Source organism: Danio rerio, chromosome 1 (assembly GCF_052040795.2).
Source record: "Danio rerio strain M-AB ecotype USA chromosome 1, GRCz13ab, whole genome shotgun sequence".
In the NCBI taxonomy this organism is placed as follows: Eukaryota; Metazoa; Chordata; class Actinopteri; order Cypriniformes; family Danionidae; genus Danio; species Danio rerio.
This window is the reverse complement of record NC_141021.1, coordinates 47,998,039-48,025,822: the sequence shown is the minus strand read 5'-3', so window position 1 is coordinate 48,025,822 and position 27,784 is coordinate 47,998,039. Positions and strand designations below refer to the sequence as shown.

At 36.6% G+C, this 27,784-nt stretch overlaps 1 protein-coding gene across 7 annotated transcripts; it reads left to right on the top strand.

Annotated features, from left to right (window-relative positions):
- The first annotated feature begins 25 nt into the window (after positions 1-25).
- Positions 26-27,730, top strand: septin3 (septin 3). Of its 7 annotated transcripts, none has more exons than XM_087235693.1 (12): positions 26-185; positions 332-702; positions 3,793-5,405; positions 12,865-13,104; positions 13,188-13,316; positions 16,748-16,829; positions 19,548-19,685; positions 21,876-21,993; positions 22,071-22,166; positions 22,267-22,363; positions 24,624-24,675; positions 26,420-27,730. In XM_087235693.1, exons 2-12 carry the CDS (start codon positions 350-352, stop codon positions 26,553-26,555), a joined length of 3,054 nt encoding a protein of 1,017 aa, XP_087091819.1. In that variant the 5' UTR covers positions 26-185; positions 332-349; the 3' UTR covers positions 26,556-27,730.
- Positions 27,731-27,784: the final 54 nt, after the last annotated feature.

Genomic DNA, 27,784 nt, shown 5'->3' with positions numbered 1-27,784 from the left:
GGGAGTTTCACAAATTCTGCCATTTAGAGAGCCCGACGTGAAGAGAGTGGGTGAATGAGACAGTGCAGCTTCAGATGAGAAGAATGGAGGGAATGTAAGTCTAGTACCCACCATTTCCTGACACACTCGTCCCCCTTCATTCCCTCGCTTCTCTCTGCTAGTAAACAGACAGTCTAGGATCACAGGTCAGTAATATATTTTTGCAGAATTTAATGCATTTACTGTATGCCACTGATAGAATCAAATACTCGATCTACAGTGGAAGTTTTGGCTTTAAAATAGATTTTGTAATTTGTGTTGCATGCTCAAACATTTTCATGACACTTTATAGGCTGCATCTTAACCTGCGATGAACCCAAGGGAGTCTAATTCAACTGTAAATGCCTTACCTACAGGATCTCCACTAGCCTCTTTGTCCTCAGCGACACTTTCTCCATGTCTTGGTTCCCCTTCTCATCTCTCACCCTCTTCTCCCTCTCATCCCTCACCTTCATCCACTTCTCCGTCTCGTCTCAGTCCATCCTCTCAATATATTTCTTCTTACTCTCCTGTTCGTTTGTCTCCATGTCCCACATGTGACTCACCCACTAGAGTCTCCCCCAGTCCTGCACCTCTCTCGCCATCGATCGTCTTAAAAAAGCCCATCCACATCCCTCCCTTCAGCCTGGATAATCAGAACCAGTTACATTCTTCTTCGAGCAGGTATGCTTTTCTCTATTAATTGGTTTTCAAACTTTGAGACTATTCGGGAAATACTAATAGCTTATTTAGGCTGCTTTCACATTTGGTTGGAGTGCATGGTTCGCATCTAAGTTTAGTTGACTACTACTTCCGCATGCACCTGCTGGACTGTTCACACTGTGGGTTTTTAGTTCTGAACCCTGGTATGTTTGTGTCATCACAGTGACAACTGTTGCAAGGTAACGACATTACTATCATAGACCCAAAAGAGCTGGAAACTGCTTGTGTGCCTCAAGTTTAAACTTTAGTTTTCATTGGTAGTTTCGTTTTCGCATATGGTGTCTTTTCTAGAGTTTGCACAAGTTTATTTCCAAAGGAGGTGTGCCGATTGCTCGCGCCTTCCAGACGCTCCCAGTTGAATGAAATCTGCAAGTGCACTGCAAGTCACGTTACAAGAATTGACTGATCAGCTTCAGCTTGTATGGAATAAACACATTTCGGTAGACTAATAACCTCAGAAAATCACAGAACACCCAAACACTGCAGTGCTTTCCATAAATAAACACTGTATCAGAGTGAGAGTGATTTGTCAGCTTGTCATCCTCTGAAAAAGTGGTTGATGGTCGCCTAGCAACCCACTTCCCCCTTTTCAATTGTTGACCAGTCCGCAGTGATTGACATCACATCTGCCACTGAACCGGACTACATATTACATCATGCACTTTACACACACCAGTTCCAGATCACCACTGATTACAAACACCGCTAAAGCTCATGGGGACTGATTACCAGGACTATATATACACCTCAATTTCAAACACATCTTTGCTCAGTCTTGTATCACTGTTAGTGTGCATCATGCAGTGGTTTTCCTGTTCTTGTTTTTGATATTTACTTGTGTTTTGATTTTGGACTGTTTTAAAACTGTTTTCTGCCTGCCCTGACCATTGCCTGTCTGTCTGGATTTCTTGGTTGAATTATCCATGTTGTACTGTTTGTTCCTGTTGACTTTGCCTGTCTGTCTGTCCATTTGATTATATAAAACTGCATTTGGCACGGGCGAGGCAGTAGGAAGTGCTGTCGCCTCACAGTAAGAAGGTCGCTGGTTCGAACCTTGGCTCAGTTGGCATTTCTGTGTGGAGTTTGCATGTTCTCCCTGCCTTCGCATGGGTTTCCTCCGGGTGCTCCGGTTTCCCCCACAGTCCAAAGACATGCGGTACAGGTGAATTGGGTAGGCTAAATTGTCCGTAGTGTGTGTGTGAATGTTTCCCAGAGATGGGTTGTGGCTGGAAGGGCATCCGCTGCGTAAAAACTTGCTGAAAAAGTTGGCGGTTCATTCCGCTGTGGCGACCCCAGATTAATAAAGGGACTAAGCCGACAAGAAAATGAATGAATGTCACTGTACCTTCGTTTACGCACTCGTAACAGAGATAGTTGCACCTATATATCATGAATGTAACATAATGCAAGTTTTTATTTTCTTCTAGCAGGGCATCAGTTATGCATGTCAAAAAGAAAGTTAGTAAATGCATAAATACACTGGTTCCATTATTTGGTACGATTGCTTTCACATTAGAAGTGGACCTTATCAAAGTTCATGTAAACTGTACTCTTTACAGGTGAACTCTTGGTTATCAAGGTGTGCACCTGTTGTTCACAGTAGCTGTATGAACCTACTGATGTTGGTACCAAAAGTGCTACTGTGAAAACGTCTTTAAAATATATACAAGAAAGTTTCCTTTCAAAACCGAGGGTGCCTAATATTCTCTCCTCTAAATGATATATGCACTGATGACCTAAAACTTTCTGAGCAGTCACAGGCAAAGTGAATACGCATAGATCCTTATCTCCTACAAAGGAAACATATTAAGATCTGGGTAGATTAATTGATTAGCAAACAATCAGTTCTCATAATCAGCTTGTTGGATGCAGATGTAAAGGACAGATGTCCGAATGGTATAGCAAAAATGACTAAGTTAGAGTATCCCTGAGACGGCAATGTGCCCAGTGAGCAGTGATAAGAGTTGAGACAAACCACAAAGCAATAACAGGTTCTTGAATTCCTGAGACGCACTGGCGTACAATGGCAATGAAGGCAATCCTGTTTAGTTTAGTAGAAAAATAATCATGGTAATTGGAGGAATTTGTAACAACACACAGTAAATCATGGCGAGGCAGTGGCGCAGTAGGTAGTGCTGTTGCCTCACAGCAAGAAGGTCGCTGGATCGCTGGTTCGAACCTCGGCTCAGTTGGCGTTTCTGTGCGGAGTTTGCATGTTCTCCCTGCCTTCGTGTGGGTTTCCTCCGGGTGCTCCGGTTTCCCCCACAGTCCAAAGACATGCGGTACAGGTGAATTAGGTAGGCTAAATTGTCCGTTGTGTGTGCTGGAAGGGCATCCTTGCTGGATAAGTTGGTGGTTATACCGCTGTGGCGACCCCGGATTAATAAAGGAACTAAGCCGACAAGAAAATGAATGAATGACACAGTAAATCACATTCTGCTGCATATGATCCTGAGTAGTTGCAGACCATCCAGATGATCCTTCCACTTTTGAAAGTGAAGAAAATGGAAATAAGTTCAAAGTATTGACTTGACTTCCAAATTTTGTCAGATCTCAATCCAATTGAGCAGTTTTGAGATATGCTGGAGTCTGGACCAATAAGTTAAATCCACGGACGCTTCAACACACAACTTACAGGACTAGAAGGATCTACTGCATGCCATTGTCTTAGTACCAATTCTTCAGGAGTCTTATAGAGTCCATGTGTTTGTGGGTCAGTGTGGTTTTGGCAGCTCATGACATAGCATTTCATAGTTGCAGTACTAAAGCAAATTATGAAATATATTCTAGAAAATGTGAATTAGAATTAGGTTAAGAGTGTTTATCTTTCTCCTCTCTACATAAGATGTATAAATCTGGTGTATGCTCAAATGCATTTAAACAGAATTTTATCAGCAAACAGTATTATTTTGTTCTCACACCTGCTTGGGGGTCTGTGGAGCACAGTTTGAGAACTCCTGTATGTAATTTCTTTAATTTCACTGTATTTTACACTGACAAAGTGTTACTTCATGTAATTTTCATGAATTATTATTATCTTGTATTCTACAGCATTATCAGTACAGTGGATACATCCCTGGACTCACCACCACTAAAGTCAGTCAAAGCTATTCCTCATTTAGAAACCATAAAGAAACCATTACAATCTGCTGATATGTGTGTGAAAACATGGCCAAGAAGCAGCAAAATATCCAGATTTATGCCCGTTTCATCAACTGAAAGAAGCGTCAAATCAATCCCCATTACCAACACAACAAAACCAAGAAAACAATGTGGCCAACAGCGAGATTCATTCAGACCTCAACAGCCTGAAAAACTACAGCAAAGTTATAACATCTGCTCCAGGGGAGAGACAACATTTGAAAGCTTAAGCCCTAAAAACCTTAGGCATGTTGAAAAAAGTGCAAACATAGAACAAAATGTTGCTAGCTACCAAAAGAAACGCCAATCCCAGGACCCAACTCTAGTCCGAATCCGGCTTGGATTGATTAAAACAGGGAGGATTATAAACTCCGGTGCCCAGTTTTCTAATCTGGAAAAGATCAAGGGAAGCGGTGAAGAGAACAAACTGAAAAATCAAAGCAATGGACATCCTGCTGGTTTGGAAAAGCCAGTTCATCCAAAGATAATGCTAGGGGAGGCCAAGCAGAAAATAAGACCTACTATGATATGTCAGAAAGCGCAAAACCACCCACAAGCCTCAGCTGAAAGAAAAAGCCAACATTTAAAACAAACAACAAATCTAATCTCATCACCTAAAGCTACCATAAACCAAAGGGATATTTTTCAAGAACCGTACTATCAACGTTTTCCGAAGGAATGCAATGAACTGTTTTCAAAAAGCTCATCAACAAGGCAAAATATAGATTCAGAGGACTGTAACACCACAAATGATAGCTCTAATGAAAGCAATATGATGATCAACCCCTCTCAATGCAGTCAAAGCAGTGTCATTGACAACCAAAAGCCTGAATCTGAGATTAGGTCTCAGTCTGCAACTTCTGAGACCTCCATCAACACATCCCATTTCAATAATGCATCGAATCAGTGCAGCCGGATGAACTGCTTCCATTTCCCTTTGAAGAGTCCCAGATCATCCAATGAATGCGCTCAACTGAGTCGACTCTGTAAACCTGTGATCAAAAGAACATCTGACATTAGACCTACATACTTCAAAACTCCTCAGGCATGGAGAAGATCTTCCTCAAACCAAACAGGGAACGCAAGCAAACCATCCCAAAATAGATGCAACACTTCAGATACAGATTCTTCTAAATCTTCTTCAAGCGAAGCAACTTTGCGTGAAGATTACAGATTTGCAAAGAGATATAGAGGTACGCGGTTACACAAAAGTTGTAATCCAGCTAAATTTATTGGAGGGAAACATGATGTAGCTGTTCACACAGGCAGCCCAACCATACACACAAACTCTGAAACCCTCAAACCTTCCATGCCTGAATTTTTGCCGCAGTGTCTAATCACTCTGAATCAACTGCAAGAGTCCAAACACACACTTCATGCTAAAGACTGTGACAGATTGGGAGGCATAAACTGTGCGCAGTTAAGAGAGCAAGAAGGCCCCCCACCATTACAGCCATCTGTAATCCCAGACATGGGGAGTGGAGCTGACGTCGAGTCCTGTTCTGAAGAATGTGTGTTTACAGGTGAGTGGAAAGACAAATTACTGCAATTACAATTAAAAGGTTGTATATATGCCTGTTTAAATAAATCACCGATATTATCAACTGTATATACATAGTAGGTTTACATTACATAGTTACATTAACAACTGAAGCATGTAAAATGTCATATATTAGGAAGATCCTTACTTTTGTCATTAGTGGTTCATTTTTAGGAAAGAAACGTAACATGCCTGAACTAATCAGATGTAAAACCTGAGTCTAAAGATTTATTTAGTTTTACAATTTGGTACTTCAAATAAGTTAGTAACCTCAAATATTGTGGCTAAGTAACCAACCAGAACACCATATACAGCAACATGCTAATAACTGCTATCTCTTTGAATAGGCGTCTGTCCTTCAAATTTGTCTTTAAAGCTGTTCATCAATTTTGGATTACATTTCAGATATTAAATCAACATTTTTTTTGTTTCTAATGCTTAAATTGTGTCATGCTACAAGAAAGAACTAAACTACAGTGCTTGATTCTGATTGGAAACATGGAAACACACAGCTAAAGTAGATCTAGATGTGTCTTGAAAGTATTACAGTTCCAAATCGCTATGATGAATGATTTGTTACTTTGAAACTTACAACAGTCAAAGCTTTAGATTAGATGTGTAAGATACTATTCCTACTCAAAGGAGTGGTTTGAGCGCAAAAACCTAATGCACATCTAAACAGTGTGTTAACTGATGCTGGTCCAGTGAATTATTGGTAAGTAATTTACACATGAGGTTTTTAGACCAGAAATAACCAGAGTGCCTTTAAGGCAAGTCATTTCACTGAGTAGCCATTTTTGAAAGGCCTCTCTGGCAGTATGCTCGGGACTGAATGGGGAAACATCAAATTCTCCAAAACTCTTTGCCAAGCTTATGATTACATAAGATTAGTTTCTAAACATCTGAATCAAATAAAATCAGCATATTTCAAGGTTGCCCAAGCTAATGCGAATGTGCACTCAAAAGGAATGAGATCACGACACCAACCTCATTTATGGCTGTGCTACAGGTTATTATCCTCTGAAAAATGTTTTGTCAGATCGCGTTGCTCTTCTAAAGTAATCTACAACTTGTTCTTGATGGCGAATCTTCTACAGAAACGAAAGCGAGTCTTTGTTTACAAGTTTGTGGGCATTTGAGTAGTTGCTGTCATGTGATGTGCGTTTGACAGGACGGACTGTACCACGAGTTTGTTTTATCTAGATTACAAAACTAAAAAACTTTTGTTATCAAGTGCACTTGGTTCGTATAGAAGTACAAGTTTCAAGCTTTATTTGCTGAGATTCCAGTGCATTTGTTGACCACGAAACTGTAGTAAAAGCACATGTCTGATCCGAGCTTCTTCCCGGATAGCAATCAATGATTGGCTCATATCAATTGCCATATTGACCGTTACACTTTTTCCTATTCAAAACTATACGAGCGACACGTCTTGTGTATTCTATAGTCTTTGAAATAACTTATTAAAATATCTAGAGCCAGACAGAATCTGCCAACATTTTTTGCTATTACTGCGTAGAATTTTGTAAAAAAAAAAAAATTGCAGATTCATGCGGAATTATTTCGGTAGTATCGTAACTACAAACTAAATATATGAAATAAAAAATAATAATACCTATTAACTTTTACTGTATTTAATGTTTACAATGCAAATTCATCTAGATCCACTAATTTAGAAAACAAAACAAGTCTCTCAAATAATACAGATTCTACTAAAAACCAGAAAATGTTACTTTTTCAAACTATATTGTAAATAAATCATATGAACATTTTCATATTAGTCAATTATATTACTGAATCAATTTTAAAACTGAATAAATCCAAATTTACACACATTTACACAAGTAAATAAACAGACTCAATGATGGGTTTAAAATCTGCTGATTTCTGCATGCGCAGATTGTGGGCTTACTAATAACTAATACTTATTTTTTCAGCCTAGACTGGCCAATGCACTTGTGTAACATACTCATAGCGGTATACTAAAAAATACCTCAGAACACCACTGCAAAAGCATAGCAATTTTCTACAAAATTGCTCAGTATAACTTAGCAAGCGAATAGCATACTATATCACTCTTACCACTTAGCCTAGCAACATGCTAAAATAACCCAGAACATTTTACAGAATATCAATAGCATAGCATAGCAATGTACTGTACATTAAATAACTCCTTAGCGACCAAATAGCAACATTAAAAAAATAACTTGGGAAACATTAGCAACCACGCAGCAAAGTACTAACAATTACTTTAGAACACTATGGCTACCATACATGCTAACAATCACTGATAACACCTCAGAAACCAAATAAGTTCACTATCACTATAAGCAGCCAGCCGAAACACTGATATTCTGGCAGAATAAGCACCAGTTACATTTTTTTACATTTTTTAATTGGAATCTGTTACTGGCTTACAGCTCTAATATTTAGGACATACTTGTTCATGTAAGGATTAGCGTTGAAATTGCAAAGGGAAAGTGATTACAGCATGGCTAAGAGCTGTTTGGGATCATGTGACAAACTCTGCAATTAGACTATGACGTTACAGTCCAAAACTGCAAAACATTAGCTCAAGAAAAAAAAAACTTGTAGGATAGTGCTTTAAAACACTTTGTGTATGTAATGAATCCTAGAAACTGTTATATATGCAGAGTGTTTGTTGAAAATAAGCCACGAAAGTATAAATGGCAAACAGTGAACGGTAGCGAGTAAAATGAGGACTCCGCCTTATCACCAGACACAGGCTTGTCAAAGCACAGTGAGATAACCCGGTTCTGAGGTAAAGGCCACACTGACGCTCAACGACACATCAGTGGCTAATGTATGCGCTACAAACAAGGCACATGAGACTCAAATGCATAAGACAGACAGGCACAGGACAAAGCTGGGAAATGTGAGTAGTTTTGATGACATAAAGGTTGCCGTGTTAAACTAAAATGTTGGATGAAGATAATATGAGGCTGATTTTGTTTGTAAAAAGTATTCAAAAGGATCCCTGTGTAATAAGACTTGTTTGGCTTATTACAATGCAATTGGTGTCTGTTACTTAAATATGTAGTTGAAAAAAACCCATGTTTATGTTTTTTAAAACCCAATTTAATTTTGGATAAATGGGGAGTAGCGTTGTTTTAGATCTGGTGTATGACGTCAAATGGTTGGACTCCATTAGCATCTAGTGGTGCTTGTTGCAATTTTTTTTTTACCAGAACACAACTTGGATAATAAAATACTGATATGATGCCACTTGGTCCAGAGTCCAGTCATCCCTACTATCGTAGAGATAGGAAGGGGAGAATAGAAAGGGAAAATACTTCTGGATAAAATAGATTTTTAAGGATATTTCAGTGAGATCACATCTCGTTGCTTACAAAAGGTATGATATCTAATTTTCGCCACTAGAGGGTGCATATTCACAACAAACAAAGGCATAGTTTGATGATGCCGTGACTGAATGTGGAAATCATGGGAGCTGTGGTATTATAAGACACTTTCATTGTCTTATAATATGCATTTATTTTTACCTAATTATCCCTGCAACTCCCATATGATTTTTTTCCAGCGATTCATGTGTTCCCAAACCCATCCTTTGCAACAGCTAATCTGTTGTGATTGGTCCAATTATTCAGTTTGTTGTGATTGGTCGACTGGGTCCAGTGCAAGATAAAGTAGCACACAGAGTATGTGAGAGCCCAATGCAGGAATGCAGTAAAGCAATGCAGTTAAACACCAGCATATTATTCTATTCTTAAGGATAACTCCAAATAATAACAACGACACACATTCAGTATTAATTCACAAAGTGGCAAAAGTTTAACTAAATTGAAAATTGATTGCGCCACGTGTGTATGCACAGCTGATGGAGTTCAGAAACATTTATATCATACCGGTCAACCCTCCCGGGACTCCTCCTTCCTGGGATTCTCTTGTATTTTACAGTTCTATCCCGCTATCATCTCTTCAAGGTATTTTCCAGTTTTTCTCCCATATTTTTAATCTTTCTATGCAGGGTGGCAATGAATAGCCAATCTTCCCTCTACCCAACCCATACTGCCAAACCACCAGGGGATGCCCATTTCTCTTAAATGTGAATCTGTTCTGTGCTTTAGTTTTATTTAGGCATGAAAACACGTTGAAACAAATATAAAAACGGAGGGATTCTCTTCCTTTCCATTACAGGTGCCGTTGCAATCTAAAAAACAGTCAATTCATGTAGTGGTGCGTGACCGTCAGATGCGTAGTCATAAATTGATGCTGTTTCACAAATGAATTCTGTATACACGATTTGAAGCAGAGCGGAAGTCTGCGGTTTGGGTGCGTGTTTGAATGGTTTGAAACAACATATATGAATACTTAATAATAATAATAATAATAATATCTAAAGGTGTTGAATTTGGTGGGTTTTCTTTCAAACACAACTAATTTTGTCTTAAATGAACATAAACAGTTAGGAAAGCAATCGAAGGCTTTTAATATAATGTTAGATGTGTGCCTTTTTAAACTGACACCTCTGTTATTTTATGTAATCAAACGAATTATCTAAAGGAGAGATTCATGCGTTGCTCTTTAATCAGAATGTTCAAGTTATACAGTGAAGAAAAGATTAATGAGATTTGATAACTGGATTCTATTTATAATAGCTATTCATTTTAATTGTTAAAACTATTTGCTAATTTATTTGCGGCTTTTTATAATGTATACTATTAACTCTATGCTTTGTAAATAATAATAAAACCTGACCTTTTAACGGGATATTTACAGAAACATCTAAAGATAAACATATTTAGTTATTTTAATATAATATTTTATATAATAGTAATTTATTTAATATTATATATTAATATAATAATATTAATTATTCTCGACACCAACAATAATTGCCTATTGTAGGCTAATCATTCAGCTACATTCCTAAAGTATAATTATTTATAAAAAGTAAACAAACCTAGTCAAAGAGTGCCGCACAGATATACAAAAAATAAATAAATCACTCAGCGACCCGGATCTTTGATTTCAGCCGAAGACGAAGACTGGGCATGCGCGCTGCATCACCCAGTCTCCCGTTAGTTTCCTTGGCAACCGGAAAAAAAGGGTGGAGGAAGGAATGAGGTGCATCGAGCTGCGAATAGAAACGCGAGAGACGAAGTGAAAGAAAGAGGGAGAGAAAGAGAGAGAGAAAAGCACCTGAACACATGATCATCCCCTAACGCCTGTTCAACTACTGCCTTAGGCTACGTACACTTTGCAAGACTGTAAAACAGCGGGATTTAAAAAGGACGTAACAATACATTTACCCCGCGCTCGCTACCAAAACAGGGATCGGTAAGTGGCAAGCTCTCTCTCTAATTACTCCTTATTTCGAGTCCTTCAGAGGGAAATACATGAATAAACGGAGAAAATAACGTGTAAATGCAGCCTAACATGCTTAATTTAGGTTTCCCTGGGCTTTAAAACAGTAATGCTGAAGACGCAAATCATGCAGTCGATTGTGAAGGAAACCTATAATGTTGTGTTTTGTGTTGGTGTTTCAATAGCATGCGTGCGCGTGGGAAAGGTCGAGCTGTGGGTGATTAATCCGATAAAGAGATTTGTTGAGTGCCTTCTGTAATAATTCGTTATTTGTTGCTTATTTGTGAAGCATATGGCGTTAATATAGGCCGACAACTCAGTGGAGCATTTCAAGTGGACTAGGCTCAGAAACAAGATAACTAGGACATAATACAGCATATGTTTGGGGCTTTCTGAGGCGAATTATTCACTGATGTCTAATGTGATTTTCCTCATTTAATCCTATTTACAACTACATATTGCATGTGCAAACAGAGTAAAGGGAGAGAGTGGGATTATATGCTAAATATTTGTCATTTGAAAACAGCATTTTCAGTAAGTTTTAGCTTATCATTAGAAATAAGCATATCTTTTGAATTAAAGTTTAATATTACGACTATTTTAACCAGGCAAGACTTATTTGGTGTTCTAATAATAATATAAAAATAACTACTCAAATCAAATTTAGCTGCATATTGAATATAAACACTGGACATTCTGGGTGTATTTCTAATTCATTTTGTTTGGCTGTATTTTTATTTGCAACTATTCTGAATATGTGACTGGGTTTACATGGACATCAGTAATCAAATTATTAGCCTTAATCTGAATAAGACAACAATATGATTAAGGTGTTTACTTGAGTTGCTTTTTGGATGTTTCTTTCATGATCCCGTTTTACATGTTATAGCACATAATTCGATTAACGTCATTGCGTCACCTCGCGATCCATATTTCCAGGCACGGATTTAACCAACAAGCAACATAAGCGGCCGCTTAGGGCGCCAGGAAACCTGAGGGTTCCTAAATAAATGGTTATAAATTATATCTATAACTTTTATAACATAATTTTCTGTCATATTTTGTATGATGAGGGTCTAAAAAAATGTTTAATGTTTATTACATCTGTGCAAATGTGTCCCCTACCTTCAATCATGGAGAGGTCCTACAGTCAAATTAGATAAAAGATTAAGTTATAAAAATGAACTATTGTATATAAGATTTTTAGTTGTGAATTCATTTTAAGAAAACAAATGATTTAAAAAGTTTGACAAGATGCTTTACATGTTGTTTTTATTATTTTGCGTTAACACAAAATGTAGAAAAGGAGTGATTGAATGATATAAGAAAAAAAAACTGCAAAATAAATAAATTAAATATAAATTAAAATAAAAAGGTGCTTGTCAGAACTTTTGGGCCCTATGGCTGGAATTGCTTCCAGTCCACCCCTGTGTATTTCCTTCGGAGTTTCATGTAATTTTTGTTTAGTTCCCAGCAAACAATTTTACATTTAATAGACGTCTAAGAGACATCTAAATGTTGACAGCTTGGCTTAAACAAGGCTAAACTTTGGTTATCAGTGAAAATCTAATAGAAATCTAAGAATAGCCCAAAACTAGACTAGTCGATAACAGACAGATTAGACAGACTTTATATGTGTAGTCATTAATTTCTGTTTATTTGTTTTGGCTCATTCTTAGATGTCTGTTCGATTTTCACTGACAGCCTAAATTTAGCCTTGTTTTAGCCAAGACGACTATGTTTAGATGTCTATTAGACATCTATTAGACGTCTTTTAAAACAGAAAACGCTTGCTGGGTTATAACTTTAGTCAATAAATATATCAAAAACTGCTGTTTACATGGTAGTCTCTAAATCAGAGTACTGTCTTAATTGTATTAAATTTGAAGAGTTGGTGTCGATGTAAACGTACTCAGTGTAGTGGCATATTCTGTTGGTAGGATTTGTAAAGGCACTTTTGAAACTGGATGCAGAGTATAATGTTGTTTGAGACACTTTACCCTTCATGAATAATAACGATTAGCATCATAATAGTGTAAAAACATCAAGCCATATTAATCATATTGATGTGTATCAATCACTTTTTCATGCAGACATGTCAGAAATTGTGCCCCCTGAAGTGAGACCTAAACCTGCCGTCCCAGCTAAGCCCTCTCATGTGGCACCGCCTTCCAGCGCTCCCTTTGTGCCTTCACCCCAGGGAACAGGGGGAGAAGGTCAAGGGTCGGGTCGGGGATCTGCATTGCTTGGATACATCGGCATAGACACCATCATCGAGCAGATGCGGAAGAAGACCATGAAGGCAGGCTTTGACTTCAACATCATGGTTGTTGGTGGGTTGCGATTTGGTTTTATTCGATTTAGTTTTGTACTATTTTGCAATTTCTTACTATTTCTCATTGCTTTCTCTCTCCAGGTCAGAGTGGTCTTGGGAAGTCCACGTTAGTGAATACACTTTTTAAGTCCCAGGTTAGCAGGAGAAGCACAAGCTGGAGTCGTGATGAGAAGATTCCAAAGACTGTTGAGATTAAATCTGTGTCTCATGGTAAGAGCATATTAATCACGTGATTTATAAACATGCACACGTTTCTTAAGCCTGGCTCACACTACAGGAGCTGATTTACCCTCGATTTACTTGGAGACATGTCAGAACCAGCCAGATAAAATCAAATGCGCTTGAAATGTTGGATTTTAAACCAGGATGATTATGACTATGTTTATGTCAGTACTCCCAAAATAGCCAGTGCCTGACTATGAAACAACCTATGTGGAGATGGAGAATCTGCTTGTAGAAGATTGGCAACAACATGATCACCTGTATTGACTTTATTCTTCATGTAAATTGGGTGCAGCCATTAGAACTTTTTATTCATTACTTTTCCTTCGGCTTAGTCCCTTATTTATCAGGGGTCACCATATTCCGACATATGTTTTATGTAGCGCATGCCCTTCCTGCTGCAAGTCAGTGCTAGGAAACACCCATAAACTCTCGCATTCACACACGCACTCATACAGTTCACCCAATTCACCTATAGCGCATGTCTTTAGGCTGTTGGGGAAACCATAGTACCCGGAGGAAACCCATGCCAACACAGGGAAAACATGCAAAATCTACACAGAAATGCCAACTCGAGACTCGAACCAGCAACCTTCTTGCTGTGAGGCGACAGTGCTAACCTCTGAGCCAACTGGTGTTTGAATTTCATTGTCATTCACTTTCATTAACTATTAGCTGTAAAAAAAACAGTTAATTATGCTGATTGTTGTTGCAAACTGGTCTTTTCTCATTTTTATGTACAGTCAAAAACACTTAGCTAGGAGCAAGTAGTTTTAGCATTGGCACCGTTTGTTACTACAAGTCATTTCTCTCATAGGGAATTGAATCGTTCATTAATTTTCCTTCAGCTTAGTCTCCTTATTAATCAGGGGTTGCCACAGTGGAATGAACCGCCAACTTATCCAGCAACTTATGGGAAACACCCATACACTCTTGTATTCACACACATACATTATGGCCAGTTTAGCTCAATCCATTAAGAATTGAATTGTAAGTCATAAAACAATCAGAGAAAAGAACTTACTTTCGCATTGTAGACCAAGGTCAATAATATGGGGAAAGTATACAAAAAAACATATAAATAAAGAAGTGCTGAGTAAAACTGGCTCAGTTTTGAACACTGGTTCAGTATAAAATTTGCTAGCATGCTAACTAAAAAACATAAACAATGAAACATCAATGGTAATCTGCTTCATGAAATCAAGTGAAGTGCCACAATTTTCAGACATTTGTTTTTATTATTAGCATTTAAGGGAAGAAAATCTGAAGATTCTTTTTATGTAAATGAAACCAGATTTTTTAACCTGTTAAGATTTAAAACCCCCTATAGTCTGAGGCCAGGTTTGGGGTGTATTCACAAGGCAGGTTTGGTTATAAGTGTAAAAATACTCTTTTGCGATTGCTTTGTTAGTGCGATTCATTTGAATAAACGTGAACTGTTTAGTCCATACTGAGTAAGACGCATCTTTTTGCCTCTTTGCTTGTTTGGTGCAGATGAATTCTCGATGTCACAAGTGAATAGATAATAGTACACAATGATCAAGGATACATAGTTTTCATACATCATAGTCGAGAAATATGTCTCCTTGTTGCAGGTCTGTGTGTGTTTGTGTGATCAAGGAATTCCTGGTGGTGTTTTGTCTCTTGAACATTTTTCGAACAACTGATAATAAAATACCATCAAATGTACGCAAATACAACAGTCAAGGTAGTTTCAGGTGTTCAGTAAGTTTCGTACTAAAATGTAAGTAATTTAAATTAGTTTTGTTGTTAGGCTAAGTCTTAAAAATGACAAAATTTAAATTTTCTCCTTTTTTGGTCTTTAACATTAGATACAAACTACAACCTTGAACACAATCTCAGTGTGTAAAGGATTCACAAAGACATCCATTGCTCATTCAAGGAAAGCGTTTAAGCACTGGTAGCTATAGGGCAGTCCTTTTACAGACAAAAATAGACAACTAATTAGGAAAGGCTCAATTAGCGTCTGCTCATGTTATCAATACACCAGGGCCTATACTGTAGCATATGTGCAGGCGAGTAAGATGTCTAGACTGGCATGTGTTGTGCCCAGGGCAAATTAGGAGGCCAGATGAAGGTGAAACCTCATAGGTAAACAAACAGCTGGCAAACTAAATTAGATTATATTTACCCAAATGGTGCTCAGAAAACGTCATTAACAGGTCTAGATATTTCAAAGTATATCTTGTTTTATCCATTTTTGTAGACCTAATTATTGTTACTTGATATAAATCTTTGGTATATTGTTCTGACAGTGTTTCAGATGTTGGTGTACAATTCTGAAATTGGATGGAAAATATTTGAAATCACCATGACACTGCATTTAAGCAAAATCATTATTAAATAGTCATTATTTACTCTGCTTTATGTTGTTCCATATATGTACGCCTTTCTTCTTAGGTGGAACAACAAATATGTTTTAAAATGGTTTCAATTTCTCTGAAAAACTCTGTTATCATTTACTCACCTTCATGTTGTTCCAAACTTGTAAGATTTTGGTAAAGAAATATTTAAAATCAACACTAAGAGGATTTGGATCTTCTAATGATAAACAAAACCTTCCATAAAACCTGACACACAAACAACAACTTTAAGGGGCCCTTATGTTTGTTTACAATTGTGCGTCTGAAGTTCTGGTCGCCCAATGTGAATGAGAAACCAGATACTGCCCTCTGCGGATACGAAAAGACAAGTTATCCCTCCCTTTTAGTTGGCTGCCATCCTTTTGGTGTGTTCACGGGCAGCTTTTTAGTCCAGAGAGAACCAGACGTGAGTCAATAACACAATTGGGTTTCATTGGCTGTAGTTGTTTGGCATCAGCTTGGTGTGTATGTACCAGCCTTAGGACCATTAAGAATTAGTTTATTGGTTTACAATAGGGCTGGGTGATAAAACGGTATTGGTTTTTATTGACGGTACACCATTGTCAATAACATTTAAAAAAATGTTTTGGTATGAACCGCTATAGTTTTATTAAAATGTGGCTGGTTGAGTTATTTTCAATGGAGGCACTTGACTTGTGTGTGCAAATATGAAGCGTTAGCAGTGCACTCGTGGCATTCTGAAAAATTGAGAGGTTTTTAACTAGGTGAGCTTAGAAAAATTGCACACCATGTGCATGGCTACATTTTCCAGGCTCACCTAGTTGAAGACATCTCAACTTTTCAGAATGCCGTGAGTGCACTGTGATTCATGTGTCTAACTAACCAATCAGTTTCACATTTGTTTGGAATATACAGATTTCAGAAATAACAGTAGACTAATTACCTCAGACAAACAGAGCACGTAAACACTGCAGGGATTTTTCATTTTCTGCAGGTCTATCAAAGCTTATATCCGGTCACAGAAAAAGCTACTGCATTCTGCATTTGTAGAAATAATTAATGTTGATTTTGCAGTGATCGAGGAAGGAGGAGTGAAGATGAAGTTAACAGTCGTTGACACGCCAGGATTCGGGGACCAAATAAACAATGATAATTGGTGAGTATTGTGTGATTTTTCTGTAAAAGCTAGAAGTTTGTTAGCTAATATTGTATGAAAATAGGCAAACTATCCGAAATGCCACTGAATTTTGTATAACGCTGTCTGGGGAACAGAGGACAAACATTTGTGTCATGTGAAGTAAACAGGGTCAGTCAAGTGCTTAATTTTGGCAGCTACTAACTGCTGACAATAACATGTTCCAAGTGTGAGGGTCAACATTTCGACATCCAGATTTGCACTTAATTTACACAGACAAGAATCAGATTGTTGGTAGATATGCCAAATGTAAGTCTGTTTTGGCTACTTGCCCTTAGGGATCACATCCAAGGAGCTCAGCAAAGTGATACAGTTTTTTGGGTCATTTTGTTGAAAAATTAAAGGGAGAGTTCACTAAAAAAGGAAAATTCTGTCATTAAATACTTCGCCTTGTACTGTTCTCAACCTGTGAGACCTTTATTCATCTTCAGAACACAAATGAAGATATTTTTGGTGAAATCCAAGAGCTTTCAGTTTCTCCATAGAAAGCAAAGGTCATGATATGTTCAAAACCCACAGAGGTACTAAGGGTGCTTTCACACCTGTGGATCGATTCTTTTGTTCCGAAACAGGGATTAAAATTGTTACATTGTTGCTGTTTGTTCTTGGTGTGGTTCGCTTTCACACGGCAAAGTTTCTAAACTGACCAAAAAAGTTAAAACAAGTCACGTGTGAGTAAACTCTTCTCACATTGGTCAGTTTCATAGTTTATTTTGCAGAGTCCAGCTCAGCCGTCATGCGTCCAAATTTTAGTGTATGATGATGAGCAATAAGACAATATAAACGAAAAGCTGCGCTTTAATTTTGAACAGTGACACCCACCATCGACACCAGATATAAATTAGAGCTAAGACTTTCTCATACATAGCAGTTGGCTTATGCGTTTTAGGCTTTACATTATAGAGAAAAATAACAAATAAACTAAGACTGCAGTTCGGTCAATTTTCCTAAAGGATAAACAGCTCTTGTTAATAGTTCAACATGCTTTCACTTTCGTAATTTTCTAGAAACGCACATTTACTGGTAGGAATGACATCCCGCCCTACTCGGCATTCTCTCTTCATATAGCCATATAAGCCTATTACATATCCATAATACACTGTGATATAACCTGGCTCCGATCGTATTGCTTTTTCACTACAATCAATCCGCTTCAGAGTTCGTTTCAATCGAGCCGAGAATCTTATTCATGCGATCTTGGCCGGATTGTTTTGGTGCGGATCTGAGCTGGATTGCTAGATTCACATATGCCAAAGAACCACGCTAACTGGGGAAAGGCACCAGGTTCCGAAACAAAAGTCTTGGTGTAAAACCACCCTAAGATTATCGTCAAAACAGTCCATATGTCCATGTGGCAAAAAACAACAACAAAATAAATCAGCACTAAAAATAAATTCAAGGAGAAAACAAATCTTTGCTTTACATTCTATATAATAACTGTTTGTTATTTTATTAAATGGTTTTAAGCAATTTTGTAAGAATTGTTTTTATTAAACGTAATATATTAGTTTAGACTGCTAAAAAAGCCATTGAAATAACGGCAATTTTTAAATGTAAAAAAGTAAAGGAGTTGTAAGAGTTGAAATATTGCAAATATTCTGATATCTTTGACAATTCAAAACATGAGCTGAAAACAGAGACTGGTAACTTCACAACCCAGCAAGGGGGAATGCGGGAAAAACCAGTTCCTGCTGCATTTGCATCTGAGTATGCTGAAACTCAGCTTCATCCCCCCAACTCACGCATATGGTCATTTCAATTTGCTAGATTAACCAAACTGACTTTAACTATCATGTTTGATATCATTTGAAATGTCTCGGTGCGATTGGTACAATGGTCTCATTCTCTCAGAAATAGACATAATCAGAACAATAAATATATAACTTCAGGCATCTTTTGAACCACTGTGAGGGGTGTGACTTTTCCACTAAGTGTGAATGCCTTTTTGTTATTCACACCCCCTTCCTTGAGGGAATTCTTGGATTATTTAAGGTAGGGTATGAGAAAGTCTCAGTGCAATTCTGCCTAACCAGATCAGCCCATAACATGGCTTGTTCCATGTTATGTATATTTCAAAGTCAGGAATGCATCTTTTAATCTTGGATTTATCTTTGATAATTTGATGTTTTGTATTGATCGTTTATGAATTGACTGATTGAATTTAGCATAATACATTTACCTGACTAATAAATTATGTTTTGAATTATTCAAACCTCGTGTTATTATCACTGATAAATGTTGTTGTCCATAGCACTACAAGCCACTGTACAGGTTAGTAATGGACTAAAACATGTTAGACGGAGCAGCGTGGAGCACCGGGTGGTGAACATCTCTGTCGAAATCCTCAGACTTGTTTATTTAGTTTTTTTTTTAGTTTAGCTTTTTAAAATTACGGTTGAACCACTGATGACACATGGACTGTTTTTGGTACTTGTTTGGGCCTTTAATAAGTCCTTGATGTCTATGGATGATCAGAGAACTCTTGGATTTAATAAAACATAATTATTAGTTTGTGTTCTGAAGATAAACGAAAGTCGAGGTGTGACATGAGGGTAAGTAAATAATGTCAGAATTAAATTTTTTGGCTGAACTATCCATTTAAATAAAATGCAAGGCCAGTCCTGTTATTCATTTGAATTTGAACACCACTAATTTTGTTTTATCCTTCTATGTTCTTAGCTGGGAGCCAATATCCAAACATATCAATGAACAGTATGAGAAATTTTTGAAGGAAGAAGTCAACATTGCCCGCAAGAAACGCATCCCAGATACCAGAGTGCACTGCTGCTTGTATTTCATATCCCCTACTGGACATTCGTGAGTTTACATACCAACATTTTACTCATTACTCCATACCTACTAGATCATATACTAGATAAAACAGCTCACATACTGACTACCAAATTTATTCATTTATACTAAATAGATATTTCTTCCCCCAAAAGACATACTAGCAGGGCCGGAGTGGGACTCCTTTTCAGCCCTGGAGTTTCAAGCCTCAGACCGGCCCACCTCAGTTCACGACTGACTATAATAAAATAAGGTTATTTCCAAATCAGTTTCTAATGACACTATCACGTCTTTTTTTGAGAAAACAGCTGCTTTAGAACTTCAAATGTTCAACAACCCTAACAGTATTATATGTCTTTACAATAAAAATGAAAACATTTAGTTACTCTAACGAGGATCGAACCCGGGTCCGTGGCGTCTTAATCTAACGTACTAACCACTGGATCACAATAGCTGTGTTCAGAAAGGAGACAAAACTGAGTTTTATAATCATTAAAACAGATGAAAAGAGAAGTAAAGAGCGGTAAAATAATGAATAAAAAGGCTGTGGTCAAGTAAATAAATAAATTTAAAAAGTGTGACTGCTGAGAGCAACAGATTCTGCAGCTAGGGACACCGGCCCTCGCGGCCAAAAAACGGACCGGCCCACCGGGAATTCTCCCGGTCCTCCCGATTAGCCAATCCGGGCCTGCATACTAGACACATAAGACTTTGGGTAATCTTTAAAACACAGAGGATTTTCCCTTACATTGAAGTTTCAAGTAAGCAATAAAGATATAAAGATGCCATGAAACCACATGAATCAAGCATCTCCTTAATGAAAATCTTCACATCACGATATATGATTGTTTTTTGACAAACAGATTCAAATAAATGCTTTATGGTACATATAAACTTACATGTAGAGCATATGGTTAACACCAAAAACTTGTGTACATGTGGAATTAAAATTTGTGCTTTGATGATTAACCAAATTTCTTATGGGTTTGAAGGTGATCTCACGTATTGCTGACTTACTGTGGATTAAACTGTAATTGAATGAATGTGACCCTGGACCACAAAGTTAGCCATTACAGTCCTTTTTTTTTAAAAATTTATACATAATTGTTATCCATTGTTGTATGGCGTGCTAGGACAGGAAAATATTTGGCTGAGATACAACTATTTGAATATCTAGAGGTTGTTATTATTATTTTTTATTAAGTTAACGGTAACGTAGTCCAAATTACGTTTTAGCATATTACTAATCAAAAATTAAGATTTGATATGTTTACAGTAGGGCGACACTGTGGCACAGTGGGTATCGCTGTTGCTTCACAGCAAGAAGGTCACTGGTTCGAGCCCCGGCTGGGTCAGTTGGCATTTCTGTGTGGAGTTTGCATGTTCTCCCCATGTTTGCGTGGGTTTCCTCCGGGTGCTCCGGTTTCCCCCATATGTCCAAAGACATGCGCTATAGGTGAATTGAATAAAATAAATTGGCCCGTAGTGCATGTGTGTGAATGCAAGAGTGTATGGGTGTTTCCCACTGCTGGGTTGTGGCTGGAAGGGCAGCTGCTGCATAATAACATATGCTGGATAAGAAGGAAGGGGAACTACTTTCATTCTGCTGTGGGGACCCCTGATTAATAAAGGGACTAAGCCAAAAAGAAGATGAATGAATGAATGAATGAATGAATGAATGAATGAAATTGGCCGTAGTGTATGTGTGTAAATGAGTGTGTATGGATGTTTCCCAGTGCTGGGTTACAGCTGGAAGGGCATCCGCGGTGTAAAACATGCTGGATAAGTTGGCGGTTCATTCTACTGTGGCGACCCCAGATGAATAAAGGGACTAAGCCGAAGGAAAATGAATGAATGAATGAATTTATTGTTGGCTATTTCCAAAAATATACCTGATTTTGTCTGGTCCAGGGTCACAAATTGCCTCTATAGGAGACCATCTGTATATTACTTTACCGTATTTAGATCTTTTAAAAGTCTTTTCATTTTTCAATAGCCAGCAAATGCCTGCAGTAGCAGTTTGTTAATTAAGACATGTCATTCTGTTGATTTAGGACTGTGTGCATGAGTGCTCCTCATTTCGCCAATGATGCTCTGAATGCTTGACTGAGCTGTGTTGTTAAACTGTAAACCTCAGACAGATTGCTCTCCCTGTAATACAATTAGCTTCTACCAGCCTATTAATCATATCTCTTCCCCCATATTTCCCTTTCTCAGGCTTCGCCAGTTGGACATCGAGTTCATGAAACATCTGAGTCGAGTGGTCAACATCATCCCTGTCATAGCCAAATCAGACACACTCACTCCCGAAGAAAAAACGGAATTTAAGCAGAGAGTGAGAACGAATTCGCTTTCACCTAGTCAGTTTTCTCATACGGGTTTACTGCAGTAGCTCACCTTCATCTCTTGCAGGTGAGGAAGGAGCTGGAAGTGTGTGGGATCGAATGTTATCCACAGAAAGAGTTTGATGAAGACATGGAGGATAAAAGTGATAACGATAAGATCAGGGTATGAATAATGTCTCTATTTCTTTTTCTCTGGGCGCTTTCATCTGTTGGTCCATGTATTTTATACATTATGCTTGCTCCATTAAATCTGTGCATTACAGGAGACAATGCCCTTTGCCGTGGTAGGAAGTGATAAAGAGTATCAGGTCAATGGCAAACGAGTTTTAGGAAGAAAGACGGCCTGGGGAGTTGTGGAGGGTGAGTGGCCAGAAGTGCTATTTTGTGGCTTCTTCTACTTTTATTGTAGATTTCTGAGATTAAAAGAGTTTCATTGATTTCAAATTGGGTGTGATAATATAAAAAATGTTGTTCTGTTCTGTGGAGTTATTAAAACTCAATTCCTGAAGTAATTGATATCTTTCTTAAATATTTGGGTCATTTTTTATATTCAGTTCAGTGCTTCCCACAGGTTTGAAATATACTTGCGGTGGTAGCTGGATTGAAACCCACCTTTTACCCAAAGCACATACTGTAAATGGTTAACTACAAACAAAAAGTAATGTGATTTTTAACTATTTTTTATTTATTGTGACACTGTTATACACGGTTTCTTTTCAATGGGTTAAAGTTATTAAAAAAGGCAGTTGCAATAAAAGAAATCCGCTATTTCTCTTACTTTTATGTTATTTAGGAGCCATGTGCACCCACTGACAGGTAGGCTGCGCTCTCTCTCTCCCTCTAAAGTTGCTTTATTGACATGACATTTAGTAAAGTATTGCCAAAGCATTCATTCATTCCTTTTCTTTCCGGCTTAGTCCCTTTATTAATCCGGGGTCGCCACAGCGGAATGAACCGCCAACTTATCCAGCGCATGTTTTACGCAGCGGATGCCCTTCCAGCTGCAACCCATCTCTGGGAAAATTGCCAAAGCATTTTAGAAATAAAGTATGTAATATATTAACATGGTTAAATTAATAAAATATGCAGTAAATTTAAAATAAATAACAGAAAAAAGGAATAAAAATAGACAATATTGCTAAAATTAAAAATATTTACAAGAATAAAAAGTGTAGATTATTTAAATAAGGCAAATTAGTTGATTGACCATTTCTAATGGTGTACAAATATTCTGCAGATAGTATAGATATTCTTTTGTTCTATCCGAGTATATAAAGTTTATCTGAGTCGTTTATTGAATAATGAATCGTTTAATGTTTCTCTTGCGGATGTGCGCGCGTAGTCAGCTGTGAAAAGGTTATGCAAAAACACATGCAAATAATAGCAACTTTAGAAAGTGAAAGCAAAACATGACATTTTAGGAGATTCAGAAACTATGGCTGGATGCATTTTGGTGCATCTCTGTGGGTCTGCAGAGCACGTAAGATTGTCAGTGTAAGTGTTGACAGATCTCACACTTGCAAAACCAGATGTAGGAAACATCCAGAGCGAGAGAAGATTTTCCAGTGGTTAATCGATCTCAAATGTTTGGATTTCTTGGGAGGGTACAAAAAAAGTGTAATAGGATGATGATAATAATAATATTATTAATGAGTCAACATCAAATATACTTGGGCGGCTATTAATGTACCTGGGCAGCCCGCTCAAGTAGAGTCTATGTGTGGAAAGCACTGCAGTTTATTTTCTGTCTATTGTTAAATTTAATATGTGGATTGAAATTGCTTCCAAAAGAATTATGAATTAGATTTATGTTGTATATATATATATATATATATATATATATATATATATATATATATATATATATATATATATATATATATATATATATATATATATATACTTACTCCCAGGGCCATTTATATTGAAGTTGATATTTAGCCTCACCATCTTGGGGTTTCGTAAAATCTAGTTTGTAAAAGGTGGGTTGTTAGCCCAACGCTCAACCCCCAACCTGGAGTACCAGGACGTACACACACATACACTATACGAACAATTTAGCGTACCCAATTCACCTACAGCACATGTGTATAGACTGTTGGGAAAACTCTAGCACCCAGAAGAAACCCACACGAACAGGGGGAAAAAATGCAAATTCCACACAGAAATGCCAACTGACCCAGCCGGGGCTCGAATCAGCGACTTTCTTACTGTGAGGGGACAGCGCTACCCACTGCGCCACTGTGTCGCCTATGTTATATATATATATATATATATATATATATATATATATATATATATATATATATATATATATATATATATATATATATATATATATATATATTACAAATGTAATTTTGTAATATTTCCCATGTTTCCACACCTTTTAATTTATAATACCTTGAGTCTTTTCTACCTTTTATTAGTACTGTTTTCCATTCTGTTAATATACACATAGGGCAGCTTCAGCAATTTTATAATATTCACAATTCTAGACAAAAACTAAGGTATCAAATATAAAGAATGACTCTTTTTACAAAAAAAGTTGCTTATTTGCTCATGTATTCATTATAATGTTGTGTTTACTAACAAAATCTGCCTTTTTCTGTCCCTGTAGTTGAAAACCCAAATCACTGCGAGTTTTCCTTACTTCGGGATTTTATGATTAGGTGATGTATAAAGCTTGATTTATTATCACATCATAATGTTGTATTGTAATTTTTTACAACCTTAAAAATAATATGAGGTTGGGGAGATTTGTTTTGAAAGATATCACTGCTTCTTTTCAGCAAGGTTGTGTTTGATTGATAAAATGGAACAAAAAAGAAAAATAACGTTCTATTGTTAATAAATGCTGCTCTTTTCTGTTTCTTGAAAAAACAAATACTGAAAAAGGTATCTCATTTCCCCCCAAAGAGATTTTTTAGAACTTTTTAACACTTAATCAGCATATTAACTGATTTCTGAAGGATCAGAACACTGAAGAAGGTGTAATGTTTTTTAATGTAAAGAATCAATTTGATTTATTAACTTTGACTGGTAACATTTACAATCTTACTTGTAGAAAAAACAGTAATTTATTTAATAAATCATATTTGGGTCCCACTTTATATTAAATTTTATTAACCACTATGTACTTACATTGCATTATTTATCTGGGACAATGCATTTATTATGTACATTTGTGTTATTACAATGTAATTAATTTCTATAATTACGTTTATAATTACACTGTTGACCCTTCTCTTTGCTTGCGCAAAAACCTGAGGATTTCCGCAGATGTTTAGCTATTTATTGAGTCTATTTGTTTACTATTGTAAATATATGTACATTTATATTTATTCAGTTTTTAAATTAATTTCAGTAATATTATTGACTAATATAAAAATGTTCATATGATTTATTAACAGTACAGTTTGTAACATAATATTTTCTGTCTTTTAGTAGATGTAAAAAATAAGAGGATGTAATTGGATTTGCAATGTTAACATTACATAAAAGTTCAAAACTTATTATTTTTTATTTCATATATGAAGTTTTTAGTTACGATAATGCCAAAATCATTCTGCATAAATCCAAAGATTTTTTTTTACAAAATTCTGCGCAGAAATAGAAAAAATTGCTGCAGATTCGGTCTGGCCTTACCCATACCTGTTTTGCAATATAACAGAACACAATAAAAACATTGTACCTATTTAGTTTTATGTAGAAGCTTGTAATTAAGGCCACTTTTAGTAATTGTATTTACTTAAACAGTTGAAGTCAAAATTATTAGCCCCCTTTTGATTTAAAAAAAAAAAATATTTCATAAATTATGTTTAACAGAGCAAGGAAATTTTCACAGTATGTTTGATAATATTTTGTCTTCTGGGAAAGTATTATTTGTTTTATTTCGACTAAAATAAAAGCAGATCTTAATTTTTTTTAAAAGCCATTATAAAGGACAAAATTATTAGCCTCTTTAAGCTATATATTTTTCCGGTAGTCTACAGAACAAGCTATCATTATACAATAAATTGCTTAATTACCCTAACTTGCCTAGTTAACTTTATTAATCTAGTTAAGCCATCAAATGTCACTTTAAGCTGTATAAAGTGTCTTGAAAAATAACTATTCAAATATTATTTACTGTCATCATGGCAAAGATAAAATAAATCAGTTATTAGAAATGAGTTATTAAATCTATTATGTTTAGAAATGTTTTGAAAAAATCTTCTCTCCATTAAACAGAAATTGGGGGAAAAAATAAACAGGGGGGCTAATAATTCAGGGGGCTAATAATTCTGACTTCAACTGTATATGTATTAATGTTTATTGTGTTCATTTATAAGACTGTCACTTGTGTTTTATTATACAGTAACTGAAATTGTTCTGAAAAACCCGACCAATACTAATAATGTCATCATAAATCAGGTCTCACCTCCAGGACCTGAAGGAGGTCACTCATAACATCCACTACGAGACGTACCGTGCCAAGAGGCTCAATGATAATGGAGGTCTGCATCCCATCTCATCTTCTGGCCACGATACACAAGAAAGCAACCTGTGAAGAAAAGAAAAACTAAACAAAATCGAGCAGGATAGAAAGATTCATCTTTTAATAAGTCAGCTGTGCATGCTCAGAAGATTTCATCGCTGTGGAGGTTTTGTCTTTACACTCCTTTTAACCCTTCGTGGAACTTGCCATCATTTCTTGTCGCACAATATTTGAAAAGTAGAAAAAGCCTTCCCCTTGCTCACTGTGCTCAATTTAGTGAGCGTGGTTGCTTGTGATAATCGTGTGCAGGTCTTGTATGAAGGTGAATAGTCTCGTGCACATGCGTTTATAAATGGAAACCGTCCATTTTAGGTATTTCACTTCCTCTACTAGAAAACCTCTGTCAGACACGTTTGACCAGTTTAGTATAGTTTGAAAGGGGATTGCACTGCCACTGCAGTCTGCAGCTTTCTTAACGGGCCTTATTTATTAAAACATTCAGCACACTTTTAGTACTTATTGCCAATTCAATACACTCAAGTTATGAGTAAGCCTACTAAATCCTAACACTAAATGTATTTTAATAAGTGTTGAATCTGTTTGGCCAGATAATGGCGCAGCAGTGTTTCTCTATTCGTTAGTTTTGCTTTGTAATTCTGCCAAAGCCAGTCTCAGAGGACGCTGAAGTGACCATTTAAGTATATATTCTTATAGATCATTTCAAACATGTTAAACATATGCCACAATTTACACTGGCTAGTGTGTTTACATTGCTTTCCAGAGTGGCCAATTAAAGAAACTGAAAGAACACTGATTAAAAAATAATCAGTGCCTTTTACAAAATAAGAGTTGTAGTTTTGAAGTTTTTCTTCAGTACATTTTGTATGAAAACCCCATGAGTGTTTGTTAGTGTGAATGAGTGTTAATCTTTCTCAACATTACGATCAATTGTAAAGGTGATTTCTGTCTCTTCTGTGGTGTACTTTTTAATTTCCAGCGTGTGCCAATATTTCCAGTTCTGTTAATGTGTTAGGTAATTCTACATTCCTTCTCACTATGTCACTCTCATAATCTCTGCACAGAATGATACATTATGTCATTCAACTTTTTCACATCGCATTTAATTAACCGTGGTGTTGAACAATAAAACACCTCTGAACAATTATTATGAAACATTATTTATATTGTATTTAAGTTTTATTTATTGCGATACTTATGTTTTAATTTAATAAACATGTTTGCCATAATTGTCTTGCTTTATTTTGGCCTCCAAAACACATTTGCTAAAAGTTTAGCAAGTT

What these genes read in the sequence shown, in the direction of transcription:
- septin3 (XM_087235693.1), top strand. Translation starts at nt 350, where the DNA reads ATGAACCCAAGGGAGTCTAATTCAACTGTAAATGCCTTACCTACAGGA. An exon ending in TGAAGAATGTGTGTTTACAG is followed by an intron (nt 5,406 to 12,864) that starts GTGAGTGGAAAG and finishes TTTTTCATGCAG; the next exon opens with ACATGTCAGAAATTGTGCCC. An exon ending in CTTCAACATCATGGTTGTTG is followed by an intron (nt 13,105 to 13,187) that starts GTGGGTTGCGAT and finishes TTCTCTCTCCAG; the next exon opens with GTCAGAGTGGTCTTGGGAAG.